This window comes from Crocodylus siamensis, chromosome 13, assembly GCF_052110815.1.
Source record: "Crocodylus siamensis isolate JL-2025a chromosome 13, ASM5211081v1, whole genome shotgun sequence".
In the NCBI taxonomy this organism is placed as follows: Eukaryota; Metazoa; Chordata; order Crocodylia; family Crocodylidae; genus Crocodylus; species Crocodylus siamensis.
Window position 1 is genome coordinate 24,259,246 of NC_143407.1, and position 26,138 is coordinate 24,285,383.

General features: G+C 44.7%; 2 protein-coding genes and 1 long non-coding RNA gene across 10 annotated transcripts in view; 1 reads left to right on the forward strand and 2 right to left on the reverse strand.

Moving 5' to 3' along the window:
* The window catches only part of ANKFY1 (ankyrin repeat and FYVE domain containing 1), a 51,096-nt gene extending 44,137 nt beyond the window's left edge, over positions 1-6,959 (reverse strand). The window contains exon 1 of one of the 2 annotated variants that reach the window (XR_016439041.1): positions 6,879-6,959. Coding sequence is in view for 1 of the 2 variants with exons in the window: in XM_090026588.1 (XP_089882714.1) it covers positions 6,879-6,888 (10 nt within the window). In the remaining variant the exon portion in view is untranslated. The remainder of the gene's footprint in view (positions 1-6,878) is intronic. The other variant, XM_090026588.1, reaches the window with a different exon arrangement.
* LOC149854100 (uncharacterized) lies at positions 6,953-20,126 on the forward strand. Of its 2 annotated transcripts, none has more exons than XR_016439044.1 (3): positions 6,953-7,091; positions 11,806-12,948; positions 17,911-20,126. It is a non-coding gene; the product is annotated as an uncharacterized LOC149854100 (long non-coding RNA). The 2 variants fall into 2 exon arrangements; XR_016439043.1 differs by lacking the exon at positions 17,911-20,126 and adding an exon at positions 13,034-16,449.
* UBE2G1 (ubiquitin conjugating enzyme E2 G1) overlaps positions 15,907-26,138 on the reverse strand; it is a 43,434-nt gene continuing 33,202 nt past the window's right edge. For 3 of the 6 annotated variants that reach the window (XM_090026596.1, XM_090026594.1, XM_090026599.1), the window contains 2 exons: positions 20,176-20,299; positions 15,907-17,112 (listed from right to left, as the gene is read on the reverse strand). In XM_090026596.1, coding sequence (XP_089882722.1) covers positions 20,213-20,299 — 87 coding nt within the window. In that variant the 3' untranslated portion in view covers positions 15,907-17,112; positions 20,176-20,212. Of the gene's footprint in view, positions 17,113-20,175; positions 20,300-21,851; positions 24,230-26,138 lie in introns of those variants that run through there. The other 3 variants (XR_016439042.1, XM_090026598.1, XM_090026595.1) reach the window with 3 other exon arrangements.

The following is a 26,138-nucleotide window of genomic DNA, read 5'->3' on the forward strand; positions in this document are numbered from 1 at the left end:
AACGGTCACAAGCTGGCAGAGGGTAGATTTAGGTTAGATATCAGGAGGCGCTACTTCACAGTCAGGGCGGCTAGGGTCTGGAACCAGCTTCCAAGAGAAGTGGTGCTGGCCCCTACCCTGGGGGTGTTTAAGAGGAGGTTAGATGAACATCTTGCTGGGGTCATTTGACCCCAGTATTCTTTCCTGCCGTGGCAGGGGGTCCGACTAGATGATGATCTGCTCAGGTCCCTTCCGACCCTACAAAGTAGGGAACTATGAAACTATGAAACTCAGCCATCAATATCAAGACAAGGCATGTTTTGCAAATACCACATGATCAATGTTTGAATGGTCACTAGAAGAAGTGATCAACAGAACAGTCTTATTTTCTTATATACAAGCAAAGGAAGTTTGTCAGTGTAGCCTTCTTCCAAGTTAAGGTCCTCAGGGCAAAGTATCCTTATCTAGTTTGCCTGCAGATATGATGTCTTAGTCTTTCCCCTGGTCCCTTAAAGCAGACAATTGCCCTAATGGATTAAGGTTGTTTACATACATATTTCATGGTGCTTCTCAAAAATTTGAAGAACAGGCTCACTGAAACCGAGTTCAGCAATGCCATGAATATTATATTGAGACCAAGTATCCAGGTTGGTCCAGAGGCAAAAGGAATCAGAATTCATGGTAGAGGCAACTAATCTTTTATTAGACCAGCTGGATTTTTTGTGCAAAAAATTTTATTAGAGCAGCTGGATTTTTGCAATTAAAGATATCATCTGTACCATGAGTTCTGATTCCATATAGGGATCAAAGAAGTTTCACCACCCTCAGATGAAGTCTCAGCCTTTATCCTAATCTGTTTCAGAGTAAGACATTTTTGCCTATATAAAGGGCGCTTCAGGTACTGCTACTTAAGAGAATGAAACCAAGTTGTGGTCCCCCTCCAGTAAAGCCCAACTTGCTTTCACATTTGCTGTTGTACAGAAGTACAACTGAAAAAGAAACCTCCTTTCATTTTCCTGCAATATATTTAACAGGAATGCAATGAGGTCTTCCAGAAAGTTGTAACCTACCTTCTTTGATCTCTTTCTTAAGGTACCATACTTATTTAGAAAGAGTTACTCTCCTCTTTGGCTACATTTTCAGTGGGCATGTAGCTTACATTTAGGCAGCTCTAATGATCCTGATGTGCTCCTTCCCAGTTGCTTCCTTTAGGGATCCTGGTAACTGCAAAACTCAAGCTGAGCTGGGCCTACTCGCAAAAGCTAAAATACAAGATACTGATGACAACTGTGCAGCGCAAGAGAGTACGAGTTTGTGCCTGAGCCTTGTGGAAAAAAGAAGCATCACTTCTAGTTTATCTTACTATCTTGTATATTGTTTTAAAATAGGTTCCTATTTGCCTGGTATGTAACTGTGAAATGTCTATCCTTCATTTAGTAATACGGTTAATATTTCTTTTGCAATTAATTCATGTTTATGTGCAGAAAGAGACATTCTCCATGTGGGCTCTGATAGGCGTGTCCCTCCTGCCCCAGTGGCTCCCTTGATTTCCCAAGAACAATTCATCAAAAACCTTGCGTTTTTCCTGGTTGTTAATTTATTTCCTCGCATGTTCCAATGAAACAGAAATGGATAACCTTGTTACTGAGGATGGGAAGTCATTCAAAATTGGGACTTTCTGATAACCAATAATTAACAGTTTGATTAATAGGATTTTCCCGTTAATTACTACTTGAGACTCTCTCTCGATTTACACAACTACAAGAATGCTTTGAAGACGCCGAGCTACAGGGTATAAAAAGAAGAACAAAACAGCTAACAGGCCATGCTTCAAGAATGAGAAATCATCCTGGCAAGGACTGCTACTGCACTGAGCTGATCTTCTGGAAAAAGGATGCACACCTTAGAGAAGCTGACAAGGTAGATGGTCCCTTTGCCTGTACTGGTAAAATATTATCACTTTTACTGCTAAATATACTGCACTTTGCTTTAGGCTCATACAACAGTGAATACTTGTAGTAAATAAAGCCTTTCTGTCATTCATCAAACAAGTTGTCATGTCAATCCTTTAACACTAGCCCTGAATCCCACTGCTTGACCCATCAGATGTTAAGTCACCAATTGCAGGACCAAGTGGATCTTACTGTTAATAATGGTGACAGGAGACCACATGCTATGAAAGTTGTGATCCAAGTCATCCTGTAGAAGTTAAATATTGTGGTGTTGGGGTAAACTCCTTCTTTGTTCATGAGTTTCTTTGCCCCCAGAAGTTATACCACATAGTCTCCAGCTCTACACCTTCCCCCAATGCTATTATTATAGAACTGTTCAAAGATCTTTCTGCATGAAGTTAACAAGTTTGATATAGTTTCATTGCTGCTTCCAGGTTCTGCCTATAAATTGGAAAGGATTATCCTGGTTGGTCTCAGGCTGCTGCTGGAGTCCTGCAACCACTCTGCCAAGCTTTGGCTGTTGGGATAGGTACCTTCACTTCTACATAGCGGAAATTTAAGGGGAACTTAGACTGCAAGTTTGCATCCCTCATCTCACCAAGCAGGTAGGGAGAGAGTGTTGGTCCAGCCATTAACTTGCTACAAAGTTGCCAGGAGACAGGAACTTGCTTCTTGCATTGGTGTGATACATCATGCAAGTTTGCGCAGCGCATTACTGTACACAAGGCCACATACGATCCATCCCTGCTGATGTGAAAGTAATTAGTGGCTGTGTTGGGCAAGATTACATGTTCTAGCTTGCCAATAGGGTTATACTTACTTCAAACATTGCTTTAGTCCACAATATTGTTAGCCAATATCCAGCATAACGGTAGTCAGGTGCTAATGAAAGTTAACACAGGGGTGGGCAAATACAGCCCATGTGGGTTCCTTGGTCCCACCTGGCCCAGGCCCTGTCCAGCTGTGGCATATCCTGCTGCCCCCTGGGCATGCAGCTGGGTTGGGGCAGCTCCACAGCTGGGCTGCCTTTCTAGGCAGCCCAGGTGGTGGCAGAGGCTCTTTCTGGCTGCCACCACTGCAGGCCCCAGCCCTGCAGTACTGGGGCAGAGGTGCACCACTCTGACCCCATGCCTGCTTCAGGCTCAGCTGCCCAGGCTCAGCAGCAGCAGGGAAAACAATGCTGCTGCTCAGCATGGGATACAAGTGGCCCCTCCCACTCACCACTGGCAGTGCTTCCTAGTGTAGTCAGTCTCCAGGAGCCCATGCTGCCCTCCACAGCTCACCAGAACTCATTAAGCAGCCCTCCACCCAAAATAATTGCCTGCCCCTGTTGTAACACCATCACCCCTATGCACACTGATCTTATGTCAGCTCTGCATTTAGCACAGGTAATTTCCCTGCATGCAGTTTCCAGTATTCTGGAGTCAAAGATGCATTTAATACAACTGATAGCCTTTTCTTTTAGCGAGTCACAAGAAGGAAACCAAAAACCAACAAGTGTAAAACGTGCATGGCAAGACAATTTCTGTACTGGATCAGAACCCTATCATGCTCTTTCAAAGCAGAGTGCCTGAATAGGGCCTATTGCTAGCTCCAGCTACATACAGCTCCTGTGCCATCTGGGACTCCGCTGTTATCATTTTGAGACCCCAGTACAGGGTTGGGACTGACAATCAGCCAATTGTTGGCTTCACCCAGGCAGTCCTGGGTCCAATTCGCCATGGCTGTCCAAGCAAACAATCAGTTGATTGTCAAAGCCTTGTGCCCAGCAGCTCTGGCTGGGCTGCCAGGTGCAGGGGAAGAGAGGCTCCTGGCAGTGGGAAGCTTCCTTGCTGGATACTCTAAGCCTACAGGAAAGCCTTTCATCACCTCCCACCCCACCCTCCATCCAGGACTGACTGTCCATCTCTGAGCTGATTTCAGACCCATGTAAGGTCCCAGCCCCTGGGACTGAACCAGGTTGCATCAGCTCCAGCCATACATTAAGTTTAATATGCCACAGAAGCCAGACAAAAATTCTTCTACACTTTGTGTAATATTTTCACAGCTTGTTTCCCCATGTTATGGGACCTTAAATTATGTGCACAAGTAGCACTCTTCCCATTTATGCCATGATTACCACATTAATTGCAGCATAAAATGCAACATGCAAAGAGGTCCTAAAGACTCCATACATCTCAAACAAGCCCAAATTTAGCAGTTTAGAGTTGAATATTAATGTTGATGTTCCAAATGATGCAGTGTTCAAATCATATGCATTGCAGATTTGTCAAGGTACCCAGATTTGTGAGCCCACATTTCTACTAGTTAGGGGAGTAGGGGTGCGCAGAGGGAGGTCATGTTTCAGCAAATATGACCCAAAGCATTTCCATTCTAGGAGCTTCATATTACTGGCAAAAATAGAATTATGCTGAATTAGCTTTGCTACTGCCTAAGAGAGGCTGAACAAAGCCAGGAACACAACTGCTAGATGAAGTAAGGAGAAAATTGTCGAGTCAGCCATAGAAGTAATTCTTTGATAAAGGCAAGTGGGATCCTAGATAAGATTATTGTTGTCTTATGTCACCCGAGGCACTGGTGAACAGCCCTGGGGAATACAAGTACTTAAAACCACATTCACGAGCATACAGATTAGGATGACAAGGTCTTAAGCACATCCGAGGTCCCGGCCATTTTTCAAGTGTTCCATCAAGAAGAGGATGGTTTGGATCGCTCAGCTCTCTCAACCTACAGTCATTTGATAGACAAGTAGGACAACAGCTTAGTTTTCAAGTCAAAATACTCTGATGACTTGAACAGGTCAGAGCAGGAAAAAATGCAGTCTATAGTTGTGTTACCGGGTATTACAGAACCATTTGATTTCAAAGAGGTGAAGCTTCCAGGGCTCTGTTACAGCCTTTCACAATTTAGGCTTTGTTGCTAGTGATGGTTAAGTCTGCAAGTCAATCTTTGATATATGCGTTTTATACCATTGTTTAAAATAATTTTAAAAAAACTTGCATGATATTAGAACTCTTTATTTAAAGAAACTTGTGCTTTTTTTTGGGGGGGGGGAGGGAAGGAGAGGATCTCAATTAGTAAGAGGACATTAAAACACTGCTGTTGTCAGGCAAGCCTACAAAACACAACATAAAAGTAGGGTACCTGAAACTATATCAAGGCCCCCCCAACTAGTATGTTTTCCAGAATTAATAAATACTTTCTTTGACTGACAGAGTTGCATATCAGTCCAAAGTAGTGATCGTAGTTTTCTGATAAGGAAGTCATCCACTTAAAAGTATTACCCTAAGTATTTACAAGTACTCCACAGAATAAGAACATATTGCCCTAAAGGTTCCCCTTAGTTTACTCTGTAATGTCCACAATTTGATATTGCTACTGACTACTAACCAGAATATTAATAAAAGACCCTACAGGAAAAAGAGCAACTTTAACCTTTGTTCAATCGGTATCAGTAGATGGGTCTCCAAGCACTCCTAAAAGTTACTTTTGCTTTGCTTGTTGGTTAAGTGTTACAGGTTAGTGCCAAAGTAAAATTCTGTGTACAGATTTATCTTTATTGTTATATTATATTACTACAGCATCAAGAACTTCTACTTTGCTGTTTGTAAGCCAAGCACTGGACAAGTCTCCAACCCAAAGACTTTACAATATAAGGAAGACTTACATGTACTGCAAATGCAAGGAAACAGCAAGATGCTACTAGCTGAAGTCATTCCCAACTCACCAAGACCAATTACCATCCCCACCTCCCAAAATGGATCAGAGCATAGGAGAGCTGATATGTTGAGAAGGGCAATGCTGCTCTGCCAATGTTTTCATGTAGAGCCTCCCAGCCTGAGGAGAGATGCTTACTTGACACTGGCCAGCAGGCAATAGAGGCAGGACTTAGCCTTTGGATACCACAGAGATGGAAAAAAAAAAAAAAAAAAAGAGAAGAGCCGAGTACCCTTGAAAGCAAAGGCAAAAAGCTTAAGTTTGACACCAAAAATTAATACCATAATCAAGGCTACACCAGCAATGTCTGCAGCAGCCTGGAAAGACTGAATGATTTAGTCAATCAGCAAACAGTGAAAGGTACTTTAACCGACAGACCTGTGTGGCCCCATCCCAAAATTCAGTTAACTCGCTGCCCCCAACCTCACTTGTCACACCCTATGCTGCCCCGATTTCCATGACTTTCAATACTCCCTTTCACTCCCCTCCACCCATAAGCTTTGGTCCAACAACAACTCCTGAAAGATAGCACTGTCGGTGCCTTCCAGAGGACACAGCGCGCCAGAGCGCTTTGCATCCAGTTCATCCAATTAACAACAACTTCACCGTTGAAGTTTCTATCAGCTCAAGACCAGATAACTGCCAACACCCAGCAAGCCAATCTGCCAACTACATCTTTCACATTCAAAACCCTACAGGCAGCTGAGCAAGAAATGAGGCAGGCAGAGGGAAAGCCACCCAAACGGAGAAAAGCAGGTCCATTTGCCTCACCTGCTGGGGGGGGCCCTAACAGGGACAAGAATCGTGTGCCGTACCATCAGGACGGGGGGGGGGGGGGGGCCGCAGATGCATCCAAACTGAACTTCCTTTTTCTGACGAACCCCAGAGCCGCTCCAGGAGCCTCCCTCCCGCTCCCGGGCAGCGCTGCCGAGTCAGCCACTCCCGAGGAAGCTGCTGGTGCTGAGCAGGCCCCCAAAGCAGAGCGCGGCAACGCCACAAGAACCATTTCACAGGCGCATTTTTTCAGTACGGGATTTTTTTTTTTTTCCTTTGAAAGGGGCAGGCCCAGGGACGCCCGCTCCTCCTTCCCCCCCGCTCTGTGCTTGTGACTGCGGAGAAGAGACCTCAGGAGCGGCTCGCCCCGCCTGAGGGAAGCCCGGGCAAGTCAGCCGCCGCCTGCCGTGAGGCGAGAAGTCGCGGCCCCGCTTCCCCCTCCTCACCCACCCTTACCTTCCGCCATGTTGAGCGTGGCCGCCGGCGGCTCTCGCGAGAACCGGCCGCTCCCAACCCGGCCCCGCCCCTCCCGCGGTCTCGCGAGAGCCCTACCGCGCACCCGCTTTATGCGGCCAGGCCCGGCCGGGCCCGGCCCCCTCCCCGCGGCCTGGCGCGCTCTGGTGGCCGGGGCGAGGCCTCGAGCTGCGGAGGAGGAGACGCACGTGGGAGGTGAGGAGGAGCGTCCTGGCTAGCTGTGGGCCGGGAACGGCGGACTCCTCCAAGCTGGGGAGTGTTCAGGATGGGGTTGGACAGGCGCTTGGCCGGACAGTTCAGTCAGGGGCGGCCCTGCCTTGAGCCAGGGTCGGGGACGTGGAGGTGGGACTTCAGTGCGTGGAGAGTACTGAGACGCCTGTCGACGTAAAAAATACACTTCTTGGGGGGGAAGAAAAGTGGGGTTTTGTTTTTATCGTGGTGGAACAAAGCGGTTGGTGGGACGTAGGGTGCGAAAGGTTGAGAACCCCTGGGCGATGGGACCCTGCGAGGTCTCTTCCATCCCGACTGTGCCACCGTCCTACCAATGAAGCAGCGGACCCAAGGTCGCGCAGGAAGGCTGTGGTGAAGATGGGCGCAGGACCCTCATCTTGTGCCCCGTGTTAGATTGTTGTTGCAAAGCTACAAGTGTCACTACAGAGATGTGACCCATTGGCGACACGTAAGGGGTGCACACGGCTGCACGTGCACCCCCTGAGATTAGTCGTGCACCCCCTGGAAGCATCATCCATGAAACTGGAAGTGCACTTCTGGTTTTGCCACTGGCTGGGTGGTCAGTTGCTGCCTCCCCCCCCAGTTGGCGATCAGCTGGTAGGGAACCCCCCCATCAGCAATCTGGTGCCCCGCAGACTCAGGAGGCACCAGTCGCCCATGATGTGACCTGCTAAACAGCTGGAGTGACAAGGTTACTCAACCGTAGCTTTATCCACCTTGTACAATCATAAGACTGTGTCTTTGTAATGCCAAAGGCTTTTGGTGGTAAGATGAAGGAAGTGTACATGGAATACATGCAACACCAGAAGCACAGTTAAAAATCCACATTTAGGAAATTAACAAATGAATGCAGTGACTTTACCATGCACATTCAAGTTTATTCACTTCTGGGGTATAATGTAGCAACGGGTTAACCTGTTGGAGTTTGGTTGAGGATACAGGCTTTACAGAAGAACACTGTTTGGAATACTTCATGCTTTGTAAATGCTGCCTTAGAAGTCAGCAGTCTCAGGCTGTATCAGCCCACCGAGGGATGGTCATTTCACAAGTCAGGTCCTTCACTCAGGACGTGGGCCCCAGTCTCCAGATCTTAATTTCCAGGAAGTGTAAAAAGAACATGCTTCCCGATCTCTGTCGCGGGGATCCAGAGGGGAATGTATAAATGCTAAGAATGGCAAGGTAATTATGGAACAAGAACAAGTATTGAAAAGATGGACAGAGTATGCTGAAGAGTTATTCCACGACAGTCGAGAAGAAAAGCCATCTATTAAGAAGAACATGAACGGTTTGAAAATTCTTAAGTCAGTAGTATGAACAGTTATCAACCAAATGAAAACCAATAAAGCTGAGATTGCAGTAGAACAAATAAATAAATTGTTTGGAAGAGTTTGGTATAGAAAAGTTAACAACTGTTATCAATGAGATTTATGAAAGTGCAGAAATACGTGAGGACCTCAGTCAATTGATCAAAAAGACCTGAAGCCATTGAATGTGAACTTCGGTAAGTTTAATGAGCCATGTGACAAAGATCTTACTGAAGGTGCTGATGATGAGAGCAACGAGTAGAATAAAACTGGAGACTGCAAAAGTTCCATGTGGTTTTGTTGACAATCGTGGTAAGAGAAATGCTATCTTCATGGTACGAATGCCTTCAGAGAAGGGAATAGAAATAAGAAAAGGCCTTTTCTTGTGTTTTATTGATTATGCCAAAGATTTTGATAGGTTCCTGCATGAGGAATTAATGAAAATGCTGGAAGAACTGGATATTGATGGTAAAGACTGGAGAATTTTAAGAAACGTCTTTTTGGGACCAGAGTGCAGCAGTGAAGATTGAAAATGAACTAAATGATTTCACCCAAATTGAGAGGCATAAGGCAAGGCTAAATTTTTTTCACTTGACTTTTTCAACTTGTACAGTGAGAAAATACTGAGGGAGATTGAGGATTTACCACGGCTGGTCATTAGCAAACAGAATTTGAACAACTTGTGTTATGCTGATGACACAGTCTTAATAGTTGATCCCGAAGAGAAGCTGCAAGGAATCTTAGATAAAATTGGTAGTGAAAGTGAGAAGAAGGCTCTAAGTATCAACTATAGAAAACCAGAATACATGGTAATTACAAAGAAGATCATTCCTGTACGCACCATCAAAGTGCAAAAGGAACAGATAAAGCAGGGCAATAAATTTAACTACTTGGGAAGTTGGATAACATCTGATGGTAAATGTGGTCAAGAAATAAAATGGAGAATAGGGATGGCAAAAGACATATTTCTGAAAATGAAAAAGATCTTGATAAATAGTAAAATTTCTACGGGGATGAAGTTAAGAGTTTTGGATTGCTAGGTTATACCAGTCCTCGTGTATGCTTCAGAATACTGGATAATATCGCCAAGTATGGAAAAGAGAATTGAAGCAACTGAGATGTGATTTTTAAGGAGCCTCTTAAAGGTATGTTGGACAAGTCACACTTCAAATGAAGGTATTTTGTTAAGAGCAGGTTGCAAGAGGAAGCTGTTGATTAAAGTTAGAGACAGTTGAAGTTTCTTGGACACGTTATGAGGAAATAGGAAATTGGAAGTCTGGTAGTAACTGCAGAGATTGAAGAAAGGAGAGATTGTGGAGACAGAGGTTGACTTCCATCAAGAGTCTACCTAAATGGATTAGTGTCTCGACACTGGAAATTCTGTATGTGTCAAAGAGAAAAGGTCTGTGGAAGACAATGGTCACCAACATCCTGTTTGGATATGGTACCTAGAGAGAGAGAGAGATCCAGATGGGGAGAGTAGCAGTCTAGCGGATAGGGCATTGTGATGCGGGTCAAAGGATTTTTTTGTGGTTCTGCCAAGCTGCTCAGTGACCTTTGACAGGTCATTTCACCCACCTGTCTGCCTGTTTCTTTTCGCATTGTTATCAGTCTGGTACGTAGGGCAGTAGAGCTCAACCTTGTAGAGCTGCTGACTGTATGCTTGTGACATGCTTGAACCATAGGTCACCACTCCCCTTTGGCGGGGGTGGGGATGGAGGTGGTTGTCCATGTCAAAGGAAGGAGAAGGGGAAAGGAGGAAGAGAGCTTACCTCCAGCACCACAGGGGTTCAGCAACACAACACAAGGCACAGAAGAGGACATGCTAGGCCATGGTGCTTGCCACTGATTCCCCATGCTGATGATACAATCACTTTGAGGGCCTGATCAAACCTGTGGGCTCTAGGTGGAGCACCATTGATGTAGGGCATTGGAACTGGATTCAATAGGGCCACAGGTTTCTTACATGATTTGGGGTAAACCTGCCCTGTATCTCAGTTTCCCATCTGTAAAAATGGAGATAGCCCAGGATGTAAAGTGTTACAGGATCCTAGAACAATAGGGACCACCTGAGGTCATCTAGTCCAACCCCCTGCTCAAGGCAGGATCATCCCTCACTAAACCATCCCAGCCAAGTGTCTGTCAAACCCACTCTTGAAAACTGGCAAAGATTGAGATGCCACAATTCCTGTAGGTAGCCCGTTCCAGGGCTTGACCACCCTCATAGTCAGAAAGTTCCTCCTGATTGCCAAGCTAAATTTCCTCTGCTGCAGTTTGAAGCAATTGCTTCTAGTCCTGTCCCCTACAGCCACAGAAAAGTCTATCTCCATTTTCTTGTTAATTGTTCTTTATATATTTGAAGATATGTGGAGAAATGCATCCATATTTATGAGATATTGAGGGCCTGAACATGAGCCATTAGCATTAGTGTAATTTGTGTCATTTTGTACACTGATGGAAGTGAAACCAGTGTCCGAAGCAGACAGACGACCAGCTCACCAGAGGCAGGACCTATTACAGCAGCTTGCCACTAGATGTAGACGCATAGTACCTACAGTGGTGTAACTTTACTCAGTTTACTTGTATTGCAATTTTCTGAGGTTTAACCTGATTTCTAGCCAGTTTTACTGGTATAAGGATATGCATTGTGTGCGTCTTCCTTGTTTATGCCAATGCAAAGCAGATTGATGCTTATGTGGGCATGTAGTGTGTTCAGGACCTCAGATACTACCATGAGAAGGACCATGTCAGCATCTATAATAGATTTGGATGGAGAACCTGTTTTCTTCATTGATATCCAGGATGCCCTCGGGTTCTTTGTCTTGGACTCGATTGTTACTTGCTTTCTTGGTTAATCTCCAGCTGCCTCTAGGTTTTAAGTTACACTTATTTTCTATCCAATTTAAAAGGCAAATGGATGCAACTTTGCTTCATACATAATTTACACTGCTCATGTCACATTACTCTGCATTGCGATGCAACATGGATGGGCTGATGCAACTAGGAAGACATGCTCATTGCCTCACAGGAAAATATGATTAATTTGTCACTCAAAGGGGCTGGGTAATGACTAATTATCCATAGTTAGTCTTTCATTTTTGAGATGCATTTTGCATGCCCTATAAAGACACTAAAGAATGATTTTTGACATTTATAACAAAGAAAAAAAATGTATCACAAAAATATGTCACAGATATTCCAAGTGCAAATTGCAGGCATTCTGGCTGGTTTATGAAGCTTGGAAGATTATACAGATAAGTGCCTAATGTAATGCTTTTTATTACAAAAATTCAGAATGCTCACTGTATAAGAGCCATGTACTCACAAGCATAAAATAATTAAAGATTTTTACTTTTCACTCCTGACCAAAACAGAAGGTAATTCTTCAGGATGGAACAGTTGACCGTCTCATGTCTTGTTGAGCCAAGAAAGGCTGCTGAAGAGTATTCAAGACTTGGCAAGCATCAGCTGACCTTAAAGATGTTGCGGAGGTCATCTTCGAAGCCTATTAATCAGGAATGAATTCCATTGTGATTTATGCTGTGTGCACATTTGGAAGCGACTAATAATTACACTTGAACATGACACGTTGAAGTGTTTTGTATACAAGTTGATAGGACTCTGGCAAGGATTAAGTCCACTGACTAATAAAGACTATAGGGATGAGTTATCCTATGACTAAGTAACCAGGTTTCACTAGTTTCATTTTTTACTGGCTGCAGAGTTGGTTCTCTTACCTACTCTTGCCCTATGAGAATATGTGGAGAAAGGGCGAACACTGAACCACACATCTTTAGTGATCTATTCCCTATTCAGTACCCTCCCAGGCAACCACCATTGGTTTAGAGCCATTTTCTCTGGCATCTCCAGCCATTCTGTTCAATAACCATTAATAGAGCTGTCGCCCATTAATTTATCCAGTTCCTTTTTGAACCTGGATATGCTATCTGCCTCCACCACCTCGTGGCAATGAGTTCTACAAGTTAACCAAGCATTGCCTAAAAAAGCACAAGCTTGTTTTAACAGCGGGGCTCTAAAGAGAAATGTTTTTATTTCAGGCTTCTTCATTTTTGAAACCCTGAGCTTTGGTCACTTCTTGGGGTGGAATCAGCAGGGTAGCTCGCTGTGGGAGTGCAGTATCCCAGAGCGACATGCAACATTGCAAGACTTTTTACTGCAGTAATACCACATTTCAACCCCATTACCCTACCAAAGAAAAAAAAAAATCCTGGAAGAAGTTGCAGTCAAAGAACAGAGCTAGACAGAGGAGGCAGATACAGTATAACAATGTGCACTTCATCTCATCATTAAATGTTTTCCAACCACTATCTACCTAGTGCATAGGCATTGAATGTTTGGGAATCACAGCAGAGGTGGTTTTCTGGCCAACATTGTAACATTGCCAAAGTTTGAGGTAACTTGAAGTTTCACAAGTTTCTCTCCTTTTATATTTTCCAGTCATGTCATTTGTAATCTGAGAAATCTTGGGGCTCCTGCTCAGCCTGCCCAACATTCAGGTAGGACACAGGGGTGCTCATGTACTGCCATGAAGAGGTAAGATTCTAGATTAGTACAAAAATTCAGTCTATACATTCTTTATAGACAGATGACTAGTGATCTCATACAAGTAACAGAACAGTACACCAATGCAAGGTTGATCTTCCAGAAACTGAAGAACCTCTGAAGTCCTGTGCAACCCTCTCCTGTACTTAATTAATAATAAATAAAAATGCAGTTCTTGACAATTTTGTTTCCTGTGAAACATTAGTCAACTCTCCCCCCCAACCCCCAAAGCATTAGGATAGTTCACTCAAGCTGTGGATTAATATTTTAGTCAGAACAATGGTAATTCACCACTAATAACATTTTAAAAAATACTACATTCTGCAATGGCTTTTTGGAGGGACAGGGCCTTATGTTGTGTGCAACTAAAGAGTCCACTGAGTGTGCCTGAGCTCTTAGTTTATTTTGTATCTCTAAATCCATGGTTTTCTAACTGGGGTCTGTAGATTATGTCTAAGGGGTGTGCAAAAGAGGACTGAGATCAAAAATATTTGAATTGTAAGGTGTGGGTGTTCCGAAGGTGACTAACACCTCCATTCAAAATTTTGAAAGCGGTCTGCACCTCCATTTAAAACTTAGGGGTCCGTCTGCCAATGAAGAGAGACTGAAAACCACTGCTCTAGAAAACAGCACACACAGAAACTCTGTCTTGAGTTTCTTTCTATCATTGCATTACATTACAGCAGTTTAGTATGCTAATAACTGAGAGGGAGTGGGGTGAACCAAAAACACAAAAAGAGCATTCCCCCCTAAAAACAACCATTGTGGTACAAGGCAAATCCCTTTTAAGAGTCTGGTTGCAAATTAGACTCATTTTCAGTTAGTCTAGGATTGTTTGTATCCATTGGGAGAAAAAAAGTAACCAAGGGAGAACAGGACCTGCTACAGAAAACGAACAAATGGCTGCTCAATTCTTGCTGCAGCCAGCTTTATTTTAGGAGAAAACTCTTGGTTCACAATAGCTGGCCTAGAAACCAAAGTAGTCCTAATAGTTTAATTATGGAGTGAACAGCACCATGCTGCTGGAATGCAAGGCAATCCTCAGCCTTGAGAGAGAGAGAGAGAGAGAGCACACGGTAGCCAGCAAGCTGGCTAGAGGCATTCTCCCCCCACTGCAGGAGCCAAGTAGTTTTGGTCCTCATGTGCCTGCTTGCCTAAAATCAGCTATTGTGCCTGGGCAGAAAACATCATTTAAGCACCACATACATCTGCCTGCCTATGAAAAACCACTTAATTAGGAGTTTGATCCATGCTTTTCCAACACCATTACCAAATATGTCCATGAGGACATTACACTAAAATTTAAATGCATTTGATATAGGAAGTAATAATAATTTTTAATACATTTTAATTGGCATTTTTTGCTAACTAACTTTTTACCTTGGCACCTGTTAAAAGCCTGCCATATGCCTTTTTTGTTGTTTACAATGTGAATGCCAATCTAGAAAGTTCATACTGTCCATCTGACGCTCGAGGCTTCATGGAAGGCTAGATCAAATGTCAGGTTCCATTAGAAGCTATCCGTTCCTTCCCAAAATTATTGCATGAGAAATACTTCTCGTGGTAGAGGGAAGACTAGAAACCGTCACTGCACAATCAGGTTTCCCCAGCAGCAAGTTGCTTTGTCTTGCTGCAGGTTCCAAAGGTTTCATGTCAGTATGTTGGCTAATAACGGAAAAAATCAGCAACTGGACCCACACTGGCTGCATGACCAAAATATAAGCCATTTCTCTCTCGATTTCACTGCACACCCATATAAAAGTTTCAGGTCTCTGCAAAGACAGACACATGACAAGCCATTGCTCCTTTTTAGAAATAATGATTCTAGAGAGACTTGGGCTTTACTGGAACTGAAGAATGAACCCCCCGCCCCCCACTCCCACCTCTGCCCCGTGACTACCCGATTTTGGGGGCATCTACTAATCTGTCCTATATCTCTCTTGCCTAATTCCCCGTCATAAGGAGCTTCCTGTTCACATCCTTCCCAGTGTCTGTGGCACATATTAAGTGCCACAAGCATTGTGTAGAAATAGAAGCAACATTACTGCCTTTGAATATAGAGAATCTAACTTTGATTCATGGCTACTTTTTACCATTTCCTCTTTTCTGGATTTCTACTGTTCATTTCCACTTGGTTCAAGAGTGGTAGTTTCATAGTTGTTAGGGGCTAGAAGGAACCTTACAGATCAGTCGGGTCTAGCTCCCCTGTACTCAGGCAAGAAAGGCTGCTGGGATCGGATGGACCCAGCAAGATGGGCATCAAGACATTTTGGTTGTTTGATTGCCTGGGTGGATGACCGTACCACCCCTGGGAGGAGCCTGTTCCAGACCCTTGGCACTCTACTTGTAAAAAAGTTTTTCCTTTTGTCAAGCCTGAAGCAATCCCCAAATCAGCCTGTGCCCATTATTTCTTGTCATCCCCTGGATGGCTTTGATGAATAGATGCTCCCCCAGGTCTTGATGTATGCCCACTGTACTTACAGGCTGCCACCAAGTCCCCTCTGAGTCTTCTCTTCTCCAGGCTGAACAGTCCCAAGTCTTTCAGCCTCTCCTCGTATGACCTGGTGTCTAGGCCTTTAATCATGTGTGTGGCCCTCTTAGAAATTGCTTCCTTCAGTGAAGGGAAACTAACTCAATTAGTTTCTCTAACCCAAAAGTTAAATCCAGCTCAAATTGGCACTTAATTCTTCAGTGCAGGCTTCTTGTACAGTATTTAAACAAAGGGAACAAATCCTTATCAATACCAATTATAGCTCTGGGCTTCTAGTATGAAATTTCATATAATTACCAACACATTTCTGCCAAGTTCAAACACTGGAAATGCCTACCGAGCTAGGCCACGTCTCATCTGAGTCAGAGTCAGTCCCAACACTCCCCAGTCTTAGGCACTAAGAGCCAATTCAACACAGAAATTATTGGAAAAAATTATATTTTGGAAGAACTCACTACAGAAGGTGACAGAATTCCAAAAAATCAAATTACATGAAAATATACATCGCAATTTTCTTTGTACATTAGGTGAGGAAAATTTGCAGTAGAATAGAAGGCAAAGAAATAAGGAGGGGCACAGAAAAAGGATAAAGAAAGAAAGCTATTTCTTTATGTCAAACCCAGAAGTTGCTCATTTGAAATCCTACAGATGTGCATGCTTCTTAATCCATCTTAAAAATGAAACCAGGCAATGAGAGAGAGAAATAAGAAAAAGAAAAGAAAAACCACCAAAAGAAAGCCGATCATCCTATTTTGGACTTAAGTCAACTGGACTTCCAAACCAAAACACTCAGTCCTTTGAAAAAAACAAAACAGCAGGCTCAAGGGTGCTCCACAGCCAGAAGTTTTATTGCTACACCCAAATTCAAGAACTGTGTGCAATTGGATCAAAAAAAGGTAGAGGGAGCTGGAGGAAGGGGGCAGGAGAAGCACCTTTGACAATGCAAAGGTCATTGTAAAAACCAAGTAACGAATCCTAGAAACTTCCAAAATTTATTATTTAGAGAAAATCGGAAACCAAGATGCTGGGTGAGAGGGGAGTGCATTTCCAAACAAAACCCAAGAAAAACAACCAAAGAAAAAAAGCCAAAACAAAACCCTGAACTTTAATAAGCAAAGGGTTTTAATTAAGCCTCAAATGGTTCAAAGGAAAAAATTGAGAACAGGGGGGAAAAAAAAATCTTTACCCTAATTCGTTTTAGTTTGACATGCTTCACAAGAGTTGGTTTTGTTTTGTTTTTTTAAACTGATAGGAAACAATGAATAGGGAAAGTAAACCTGCTAAAATCTTTAGAATTTACACGATTCTTATCCTAACTACAAGACAGCATTATTTGGTACAATGTGTATTGTGGATGTACATGAACAGTATATATATTATCCGGATCATGTTGTGCTATGTACACATCTTTACAATTCTTCCTGAAGGTTAAAGCAGTTCATTAGGTTTCAAAACGCGTAATTGTTTTTTTTGTGTTGGCACTTGTTAGGCTCTTGTCAGCATCGAAAACTGGCATGTTTTATTGCAGCCCAGTTCCAGCCAGTGTTTGCCAACTTGTTACAACAGAAGTCCAGCAATAGGTGGGTAGAGTGCAGGAAAAACAGTGCCATGTTTCTCAATTGGAGACCTGCGATAAAAAAAAAAAGCCACATTACATTTATGAAACAAAGAACTTTCAGCTGCTTTAAGATTTCTGTCCGTATTAGGTTGAAAACAAGTTGTTCATCATCACTTTAACACTCAAAAGTTTATATTAAAAATGTAAAAGCATTTGTTGTCTTTAGAATCAAACGTGTTAAAATCTCCCTGAGATGACATACAAGAACAATGCTAAAATTAAAAATGGAAAACACCAGATGCTGGCAAGGCTGTGGGCTCAAATTCACCATCAGACTTTTACTCCTAACAACATTCTCAAAGTACACAAAATACTCATCTCTGTCTAGGACTAACTATAGGAGGATTGGGCTCTAGTCTCAACTGGAGGATTCCTTCCAAGTAAACATATAACTAACGAGTGTCAAAAAAGCTCATTATAGATGCAGTTTTCCCAGAGACAGAGGGATTGGAAGGGCCCTGCCAGATCAGCATATCCAATCCTCTGCAAAAACAAACAAACAAAAAAAACCACACACATGCAACCATGTAATAACCGTGTGCCCGAAGCGCTTCATAAGAACATCCACGTCAGGCCTACCTGAGCTACAATGTGCTATATAGCTGGCATGCAACAGTGAATTTATTATAAATTTGCCACTGAAGGTAACACTGCACACATGTAGGACAAGTTTGTCAGTACCATTTGGGCTCCAATGCACCCCCGTGAGTCTCATCTTTAAAATTTGGTAAACATCCAGTGCTTCAAGAGGGAGGCAACTAACTCAGAAACCAAGTCATCTATTATGGGTAATTTTATTTTTTTCAGGCCTCTGCAAGCAGATGCCCTGAAGTCAACCTATGCTATGTCACCAATTATTCTGAAAAATAGCAAGTGCTACAGCAGAAAAGTATCAGAATGATGACATTAAGTTTGCTGCTGACCAGCCCCAAGGCTTCTTCAACTCTACCCACCACCTTTTTTTTTTTTTTTTTCCAATTTTTATACAAAAAAGTCAAATGCTAGAACATTTCCATTTCATCGTGCAAGATGCCAGCTTACTTGACACTACTCAGTTTAGCTGCTCCCAACACAATCCTTCAAACAGACAGAAAAACACTGACCAAGACCAGTTCCCACCCTGAAGTGCAACTGTGTAGTAGGAACACATGAACATTAGTTTGACTGCAAAAATTCCCAGGCCAAGAAAACAAATACAACTAGCAAGAGTTCCTTCAAAAATACTACGAGAGCTTCCAGCAAAACAATTCAAGGTGTCCCATGCCATTTTCTTAGGAGTATGGTTAAATGCATATACACTTTTATGCTACACTTCTCCAGTGACCCTGGGCCAGTCTGCATGCTGGACTGGGCCCTGCACTCCCTCTACTTAGCAGAATGGAGGGTGGGGGTGGTGGGAAAAACCCTAACAAAGAAATCAAAACCAAGACAGGCTCCAACACCCCACACTGCCTCTGCACAACAGGACTGGGGTCTGGGGGTGCTGCAATGCCTCCACCCAGCCTCACTTGCAGGGCAGGGGATGGGGAGAGCAAGTTGGGCTCCAGGGCCTGCATGGTCCTCTCCTGGTCCCACACACTGGGATTTGGCTTACTGGCCAGGAGTTGAACACGCTTGAATTAGAGGAAGTCATCTAGCAAGCAGCCACCTACTAGAGACAACAGCTCAGTAAAGCGTGAATAAAAGGCTTCAACTTGGCACCCTAGAGACCAGCTGCAAGAGTAGGAAGAACACAAGAAATATGGCGAAGAGTTGTGGACAAGCAAAGTTCCGTTGCTAGCTGTATTATACACTACACCGATACAACTTATGCCTTTTACATTATTAGAACCAGTCTACCATGGACTACATTCAGAATTCAGTGATGGAGAACAAGCTGAAATACTGCAGGAGGTAGACTACCTGAAGGCAATCAGAAACAAACCCAAAAAACCACCCAGCCTCTTCAGCTCTGAGAATCAGAATATCATCTTAGCTTTCGAGATGCTATGGACCAAAAACTGCAACTTTATAAGCATGTTCCCAGAAGAAATTAGTCACTGAGACTGGGGGGGAAAAAAGGGGGCGGGGGGGGAAGGGGAGAAAGAATCACTGCCTTAGAGATGACTTGAGACCTGATCTTAGGTCAGGACAGTTCTTCAAATCTATTGCAGCGGGAGACCCATGGTTTAAAAGCTTGTGGAAATACTTGGCAAGGAGGTACTGAAGCTTAAAAAAAAAACCCCAAACAAACAAAAAAACCAAAACAAACAAACCATTCATCTTGCTTGCAGAGGGCTTCAAGCCACGCTGTTGCTCACCTCTTAAAACAGTATCACTGCTGACAAGACAAGTCAAGACTACCTATTCTGGAAATGGTCTTTGAACTATACCTATAATTTGACCATATGTTAAATATGGGATATAGAACTGGCACTTTGTTGGGCCCAAGTGTTTCTCCATCTGCTTTGAGGTGCTACTGGAAAGAAAGGACCTTTCAATTAAAAGAACAAAGGTTTCCCAACCACCTGGGACGATCTAAATTCTCTGACATTCAACCTGCAGATAATCTGTCTATGGATGCTGAGGGCAAAAACTATGCACACAAACCCCACAGATATATCTGATCCAACTCTGCAAGTGTTCACGACCACCTGAATTTTAAAGCCTATTAGGACTATTTGAGCAAGAAACCCAGAAAGATTCTCTACTTTTGATGCTGGACATCTGCACGGCAAGCACACTTGTAACCACTATTAGAGTAGCAGATATCGAAAAGCTCCCCAACCAAAAATTTAAGCCTCTGAATAGTGCAAACAAAATTGTGGTGGAATCTGCCAATGCAGACAGTGTACAGTAATGCATAAGAAAGCTTCCCTTGTCATGAAGGCTTTCAGCAGGGCTGGTCTGCAAGCATACAACTGAGATGACGAGTCCACCAAAACCGAGTGGGAAAGAGAAAAAGGTCTTTTTGAAGTAAGACAGGATTTCAGGTCTTGACTGCAAAGACTCAGCAATCCACCCTTTCCAGACTACCAGAAATGGTACATTTTAAAAAAAGGGGGGGGGGGGGGGGGGGGAAGTGTTACTTACCCTGAAAAAAGTGAAGCTACTAGCTGCTGAATAAGTGTCACTCAAAAGCAGTCTCTTGGCTTTTTCTTACACAGCGGGCAACTTTCCTTTTGAATTCTCCATTTCTGTCTTCTCTCCATTCTTTCTGCAATTGAGTAGACAACACAGATGTCGGTTATTGCAGCAACATGTATTCTAGTAGTTCAAGTACTGGAAACAAACATGCACTCAAACACCCAAGAGGCTCTTAAATACATGTTTACACCTATTTAGCTGTTCTCCAATTAGCCATGGTGTTCAGGCTTGGTGAAGAGAACATACCCTTTAGCATTTTAAAAACAATGTTGATAGAACTGTGGGACCCAGGGCCTTTTTCTTGGCATTTAAACTCCCGGTTCAAGGGGAGTTGAAGTTTTTAGCCCCAACAACTGAAACCTTTGCCACTGTATTCAAAAACATGAAACCTGCAATAGCATTTCCCTTCAGTAGAAAGGCAACCCTATATAAAAAGACAGCACTGCACCCAATATTGAGACTCCTGTGGACAGCAGTGAAATAGCGCTTTGCTCAGCAGCACTGACCCAAGCAGAGGCAACAGTGAAATAATCAGTTTTCCTGACTTCTTTGCTAGTTTCGACCCATATGGAGGACACTCAACAGTACAGTAGAGGTAGCTTTTTTTCCTTGCACTATTTACTTACAGAACACAAAACCACCCAAAAAGATCAGCCAACCTACCCCCTGCCTGTCAAGTGGACCTACAGAAGGACTAGTTCCAGTTTCTAGGGTCGGAAGGGACCCGAACAATTCATCAAGTCCAACCCCCTGCCTTGGGCAGGCATGAGTGTTGGGATCATAATACTCCAGACAGATACCTATCCAACCTTCTCTTGAAGACCCCCAAGGTAGGGGAGAGCACCACCTCCCTTGGGAGCCCATTCCAGAGCCTGGCAGCCCTAACCGTAAAGTAATGCCTTCTGATATCAAGCCTGAACCTGCTCTCAATCAATTTGTAGCTGTTATTCCTTGTTATCCCAGGTGCTGCCCAGGGGAACCCATTTTCCACTGATCCCCCCCGTGAGTTTATACATAGCCACCGGATCCCCTCTCAGTCTTCTCTTGTGGAGGCCAAATACATTCGGGCCCTTTAGTCTACCTTTGTAGGGCCTGCCCTGCTGCCCCCTGACCATGCAAACAGCCCTCCTCTGGACCCCGAAGGTTAGCCACATCCCTCTTGAAGTGCAGCACCTAGAACTGGATGCAGTACTCCAGCTGCGGCCTGACCAGCGCCACGAAGGGGAAGGATCACCTCCCTGGACCTGCTTGTGATGCATCTGTAGATGCATGACAAGGTGCGGTTAGCCTTACGGACCGCTTCCTCGCATTGGCGGCTCATGTCCATCCTGGAGTCAACAACTGTTCTCTCCTGAAGATCATCTCTGGAGCAGAGTTCATTTTTAGCTAACCAGGCAATACTATTTCTTTTTAAGAAAGGGATATGCACCATGATTTTACTGTTCTAGTACCTCTGCCACTTAAAACTACCACACAGGATTTTTCAAGGGCCCTCCACATCTTCTCTTTCAGGAGGATAAAAGTGTAAAAAGCCCCAAGTAAGCTGTTATATTCAGGGTAGATAAAAGGAAATTAAGACCAAGAGTGAAGAAAATGACTTTGGTCATAGTAGATATCCCTACCAGGTTGAAAGTAGACATGTGCCAGAAATCTCATCGTTCAGCCAAAGCTTTCAAGGAGCCGTGGAACTCGCGCCTTTCTGAAGAGTTAAGCTCCACAATCTTAGCTTTCTTAACGCCTTATTTGAGATTCCTTGCAATGGCAACTGATATAAACTGAGACCAGGATGCCTTCCCAGAGCTGGCAGAGCCCAAAACAAGATCTTTGTTATGCCCACAGTGAATGGGGCTGTTGACAGTGCTGTGAGCCTTCTCCCCAGTCAATCCCAAGATGCTATGCAAGTCCAGGAACATATGCTGAATTCCACTGTTGCAACTATGCACTTGTCTGCAGATCACCTGCAGACTTCTCTCTGGATTTCTCCATAAAATATTTTTGGAAAAAAAAACACAGAAGAAAAACAAAATCAAAGCTATGCATCAAGCAGCCAGTTAGATGGTGCTAGTATCCAATACGTAGCTAGCAAGCTTGGACAAACCAAGATCCAGAAGCACAGCCGTGGTCAAGAAAAGAATGAATTACTGAAGCCAGCTATAGACTCTATTCCCAGATGCACAATTAGGAAAGGCAGTGGGGAGAGAGCTGGTGAGCCAAGAGTGTTGTACCTCTTTGACAGCAAAGTAAATACCAAGTTTTGGGGATGCTAGAGTAGAAATAGACATTAAGGCTGTTTTACAGCAATCCTGTCTGGTCTCACTAGTAATAGAGTAGTTAGAGAATAAGGCAGTATTCTAGAGAGATGCAACAGCTTTACCACCGTAGACAAAGGGATCCAATAGATCTAAACTGCTTATGTAGACATCATGCTTTTGAAGCACTAGTGCCACCAAGCACTCCAGGCTTTATTCTAATTTACCAATAGCAGTCCTGCTCCCCCACGCTTTAGAATAAGCGTCTATTTGTTGTTCTTCTAATTACAGGGGTGCGCAAAATATGGCCCACGGGCCACATCTGGCCCACCAGCTGATTGGATCCAGTCTGCAGGCAGGCACCCACAATTAATTGCATCTGGCCCCGCCTGCAGCTGCTGTGCTCCGCCTGTGGCCAAGTCTTGCCTGGGCACAGTGTGCTGTGCCCTCAGCTTCCTCCGCCAGCAGGCCAAGCTTCTGAGCAGGGCTCCTGCTGCTGGCGTTGCCCAGGGAACTGCTGGGCTCCCCCAGCCTCCAGCAACTCCTCCTCCTGTCCCTGCTGCAGTGCTCCAGGCAGCAAGTAGGGAGAAGCTGCAGTGTTGAGGGGAGCAGGGTGGGCTTTGCCTGCAGCTCACTCTGACTCTCTTGTGCTGGGCGAGGGAGCATGTGTGGATGGAAGTGGGAGGAAGGAGTGGGGCATGAGGGAGCTTGGCTACTCAAAGTCGTGACAGGCAGGCAGCAACAGACAGGAAGGGGGGGAACAGCAGCAGAAGCAGCGGCACTTGGTGCAGCCCCGCCAGGCAGGCAAGAGAAAAGCAATAGGAGCAGGAGCCAGCACAGGCTTGGCTGCAGCTGTGCCGGGCAGATGTAGGACAGAGACTAAGAGAGCTGGCGATGCCAAGCTCAGCTCCCTGCCCCACCTCCCCTCTTCAGGGGCTTCTGTTGCTGCCAACCAGCGGCAGCTGCTTTCCTGCCCTTTGCAGCATGCTGCGAGCCAGGCAGGCAGTGCTAGTCCCTTTCTCCCTCTCCCTGCCTGCGGAGGGGCTGGGCTCAGGCAGATCGCAGAGAGCAGATATGGGAGATGCCCCCCCCCCACATGCGCACACCCAATCCACCCACAGCCCACACATGCACCCACACCCCCTCAACATAGCCCACCCCCCTCCATACCCACACCCCCACAGCCCTGACCCTCACCCTAGCCCACACCTCAGCCATACACCCCACAAATCTCACACCTACACCACCTCACACACCGCACCCCCTCAAACCCACACACATCCAAGTCCCATACTTCCATGTATACACCCCACCTACAACACCCACACACACACACTCCACACCTCAACCACAACCACACATACCCCTCCACACAATATACAAGCAAACCTGCACCCCTAAAAGGCATACTTCCTGGACAAGGGAAGAGATTCACAGTGGCAAAGGGGTTGGGGGGGAGGGGAAGGGAGGGGGGGGGCTACCCTTGTAGCCCTCATCACCTCACCAAAACTTGTTAAGTAGCCCTCCAGCCAAAATAATTGCCTGCCCCTGGTCTAATACATGGCTATAAAAGGTTATAGGACTAAAAAGAGGAGCAAACCTTTCCCAAAGGTTAGGAAGACTTGGTTAGTGGACTTGGAAGACTGCCCTGAAGTTTTGCATGAAGTGGCTGTTAAGCAGTAGGTACCAGTAAGCCACTTTCTCCACATCTAGTCAGCTGCAGACCAGTGACATTCAGCATACAGGAGAAGCTAGTAAGTTGAGACATAATATTATGTTAGAGGATATCTAAGCTGCACTCGCAGCATTTTGGCATTTAGAATCTAGTTTGCTCCTTCCAGTGTTCTCAGGTTTGCAGTAGGAAAGATCTGCATGTCCTGGATGTTCACGTCTAGCAGTAATATGAACTGCAGAGAAAGGCCTGACATGTACAAGGAAGCTAAACCAAAAAACCGAGAGCTACTGCAGCATCATCCCAGTCCCATCACACATCAGAGGCAGTCTTCTAATCAAAATACTCAGGACCAACGTTTCTGCCAAAGTTTCACTTGTGGAAGCTGAGCACTCTCCTTCACAGAAATTAAGAGGTTGCAGGGGTGTGCCACTAAATTCATTTTCTAAAAGCCGTCCCATTTTAATTACCTTCTGTACCTCATCGATCATCCTTGCTCTGTACCCTACCCGCCTCACCCCATTCCTCTCCCCCACACTTTCAGTGAGGTTAAACTATATTTTACAATCCTCACTCTAATGAGCCTATTCTTGCTCAAGTATTAACCATCTCATCATAATGGAAGGTATCACTGTTTAAATGATGAGGTCACCTCACACTTCATAGAAAGTCAGGGTTGTACTAGACCTCCTGGGGTCCCTTCCAACCCCCTGCTGAGAACAGTCCAGCTCCATCCCCTCTGGAAGCCCCTTCAGGTAGCTGAAGGCTGCTATTAAATCCCTGCTCTGTCTTCACTTCTCCACACTAAGCAAGCCCAGTTCCCTCAGCCTCTCCTCATAAGTCACGTACCCCACTCCCCTAACCATTTTCCTTGCCCTCCACTGGACTCTCTCCAATTTGTCCACATTGTTTCTGTAGTGCGGGGCCCAAAACTGGGCACAGTACTCCAGACATGGCCTCACTGGTACTGAATAGAAGGAAAGAATCAATCACTTCCCTTGATCTGTTGGCAACACCCCTACCAATGCAGCCCAGTATGCCATTAGCCTTCTTCATAACAAGGGCACGCTGTTGGCTCATATTCAGCTTTTCGTCCACTGTAACCCCAGGGTCCTTTTCTGCAAGGCTGCTGCTTAGCCAAGCAGCCCCCAGCCTGTACTGGTGCATGGGACTGTTCTGTCCGAAGTGCAGGACTCCACACATGTCCTTTTTGAACCTCATGAGATTTCTTCTGATCCACTCCAATTTGCGGAGGCCTCTCCGAATCCTAGCCCTACCCTCCAGCATATTTACTACTCCCACCCTGAGCTTGGTGTCACCTGCAAACTTGATGAAGGTGCACTCCATCCCATCTTCCAGGTCATCAATGAAGATATTTAACCAAACTGGCTCTGGGATTGACCCTTGGGGCACTTCACTCGATACTGGCTGCCAAGTGGACATCAAGCCATTGATTACCATCCTCTACGCCTGATGATCCAGCCTTACAGTCCATTCATCCAACCCATACTTCCTTAGCTTGCTTACAAGACCGTTGTCAGAGACTGTAACAAAAGCCTTGCTGAAGTCAAGGTATATTATGTCCCCACATCTACACAGCCACTCATCTTGTCATATGAAGCTATCAGGTTGGTCAGGCACGTATTGCCACTGTGGTTCTTTTGCCACTGTTGGCTGCTCACCTCCACTCCAAACTGTGCTGCCTGGTGAAAGTCTGGGAGCTGACCTTGTTTGTGAAGGTAAAAAGGGCATTGAGTATTTCATGCCTTTTCCACATCCCCTCTCACTAGGTTGCCTTCCCCATTCAGTAATGGACTCGCGCTTTCCCCGATCTTCCTCTCATTGCTAGAATACTTGTAGAAACCCTTTGTATTACCTTTCATATCCCTTGCCAACTATAACGCCAGTTGCACTTTGGCCTTCCCAACTTCATCCCTGCATGCCCAAGCAATACTCTTATAATCCTCCCTAGTCACTGGTCCAAGTTT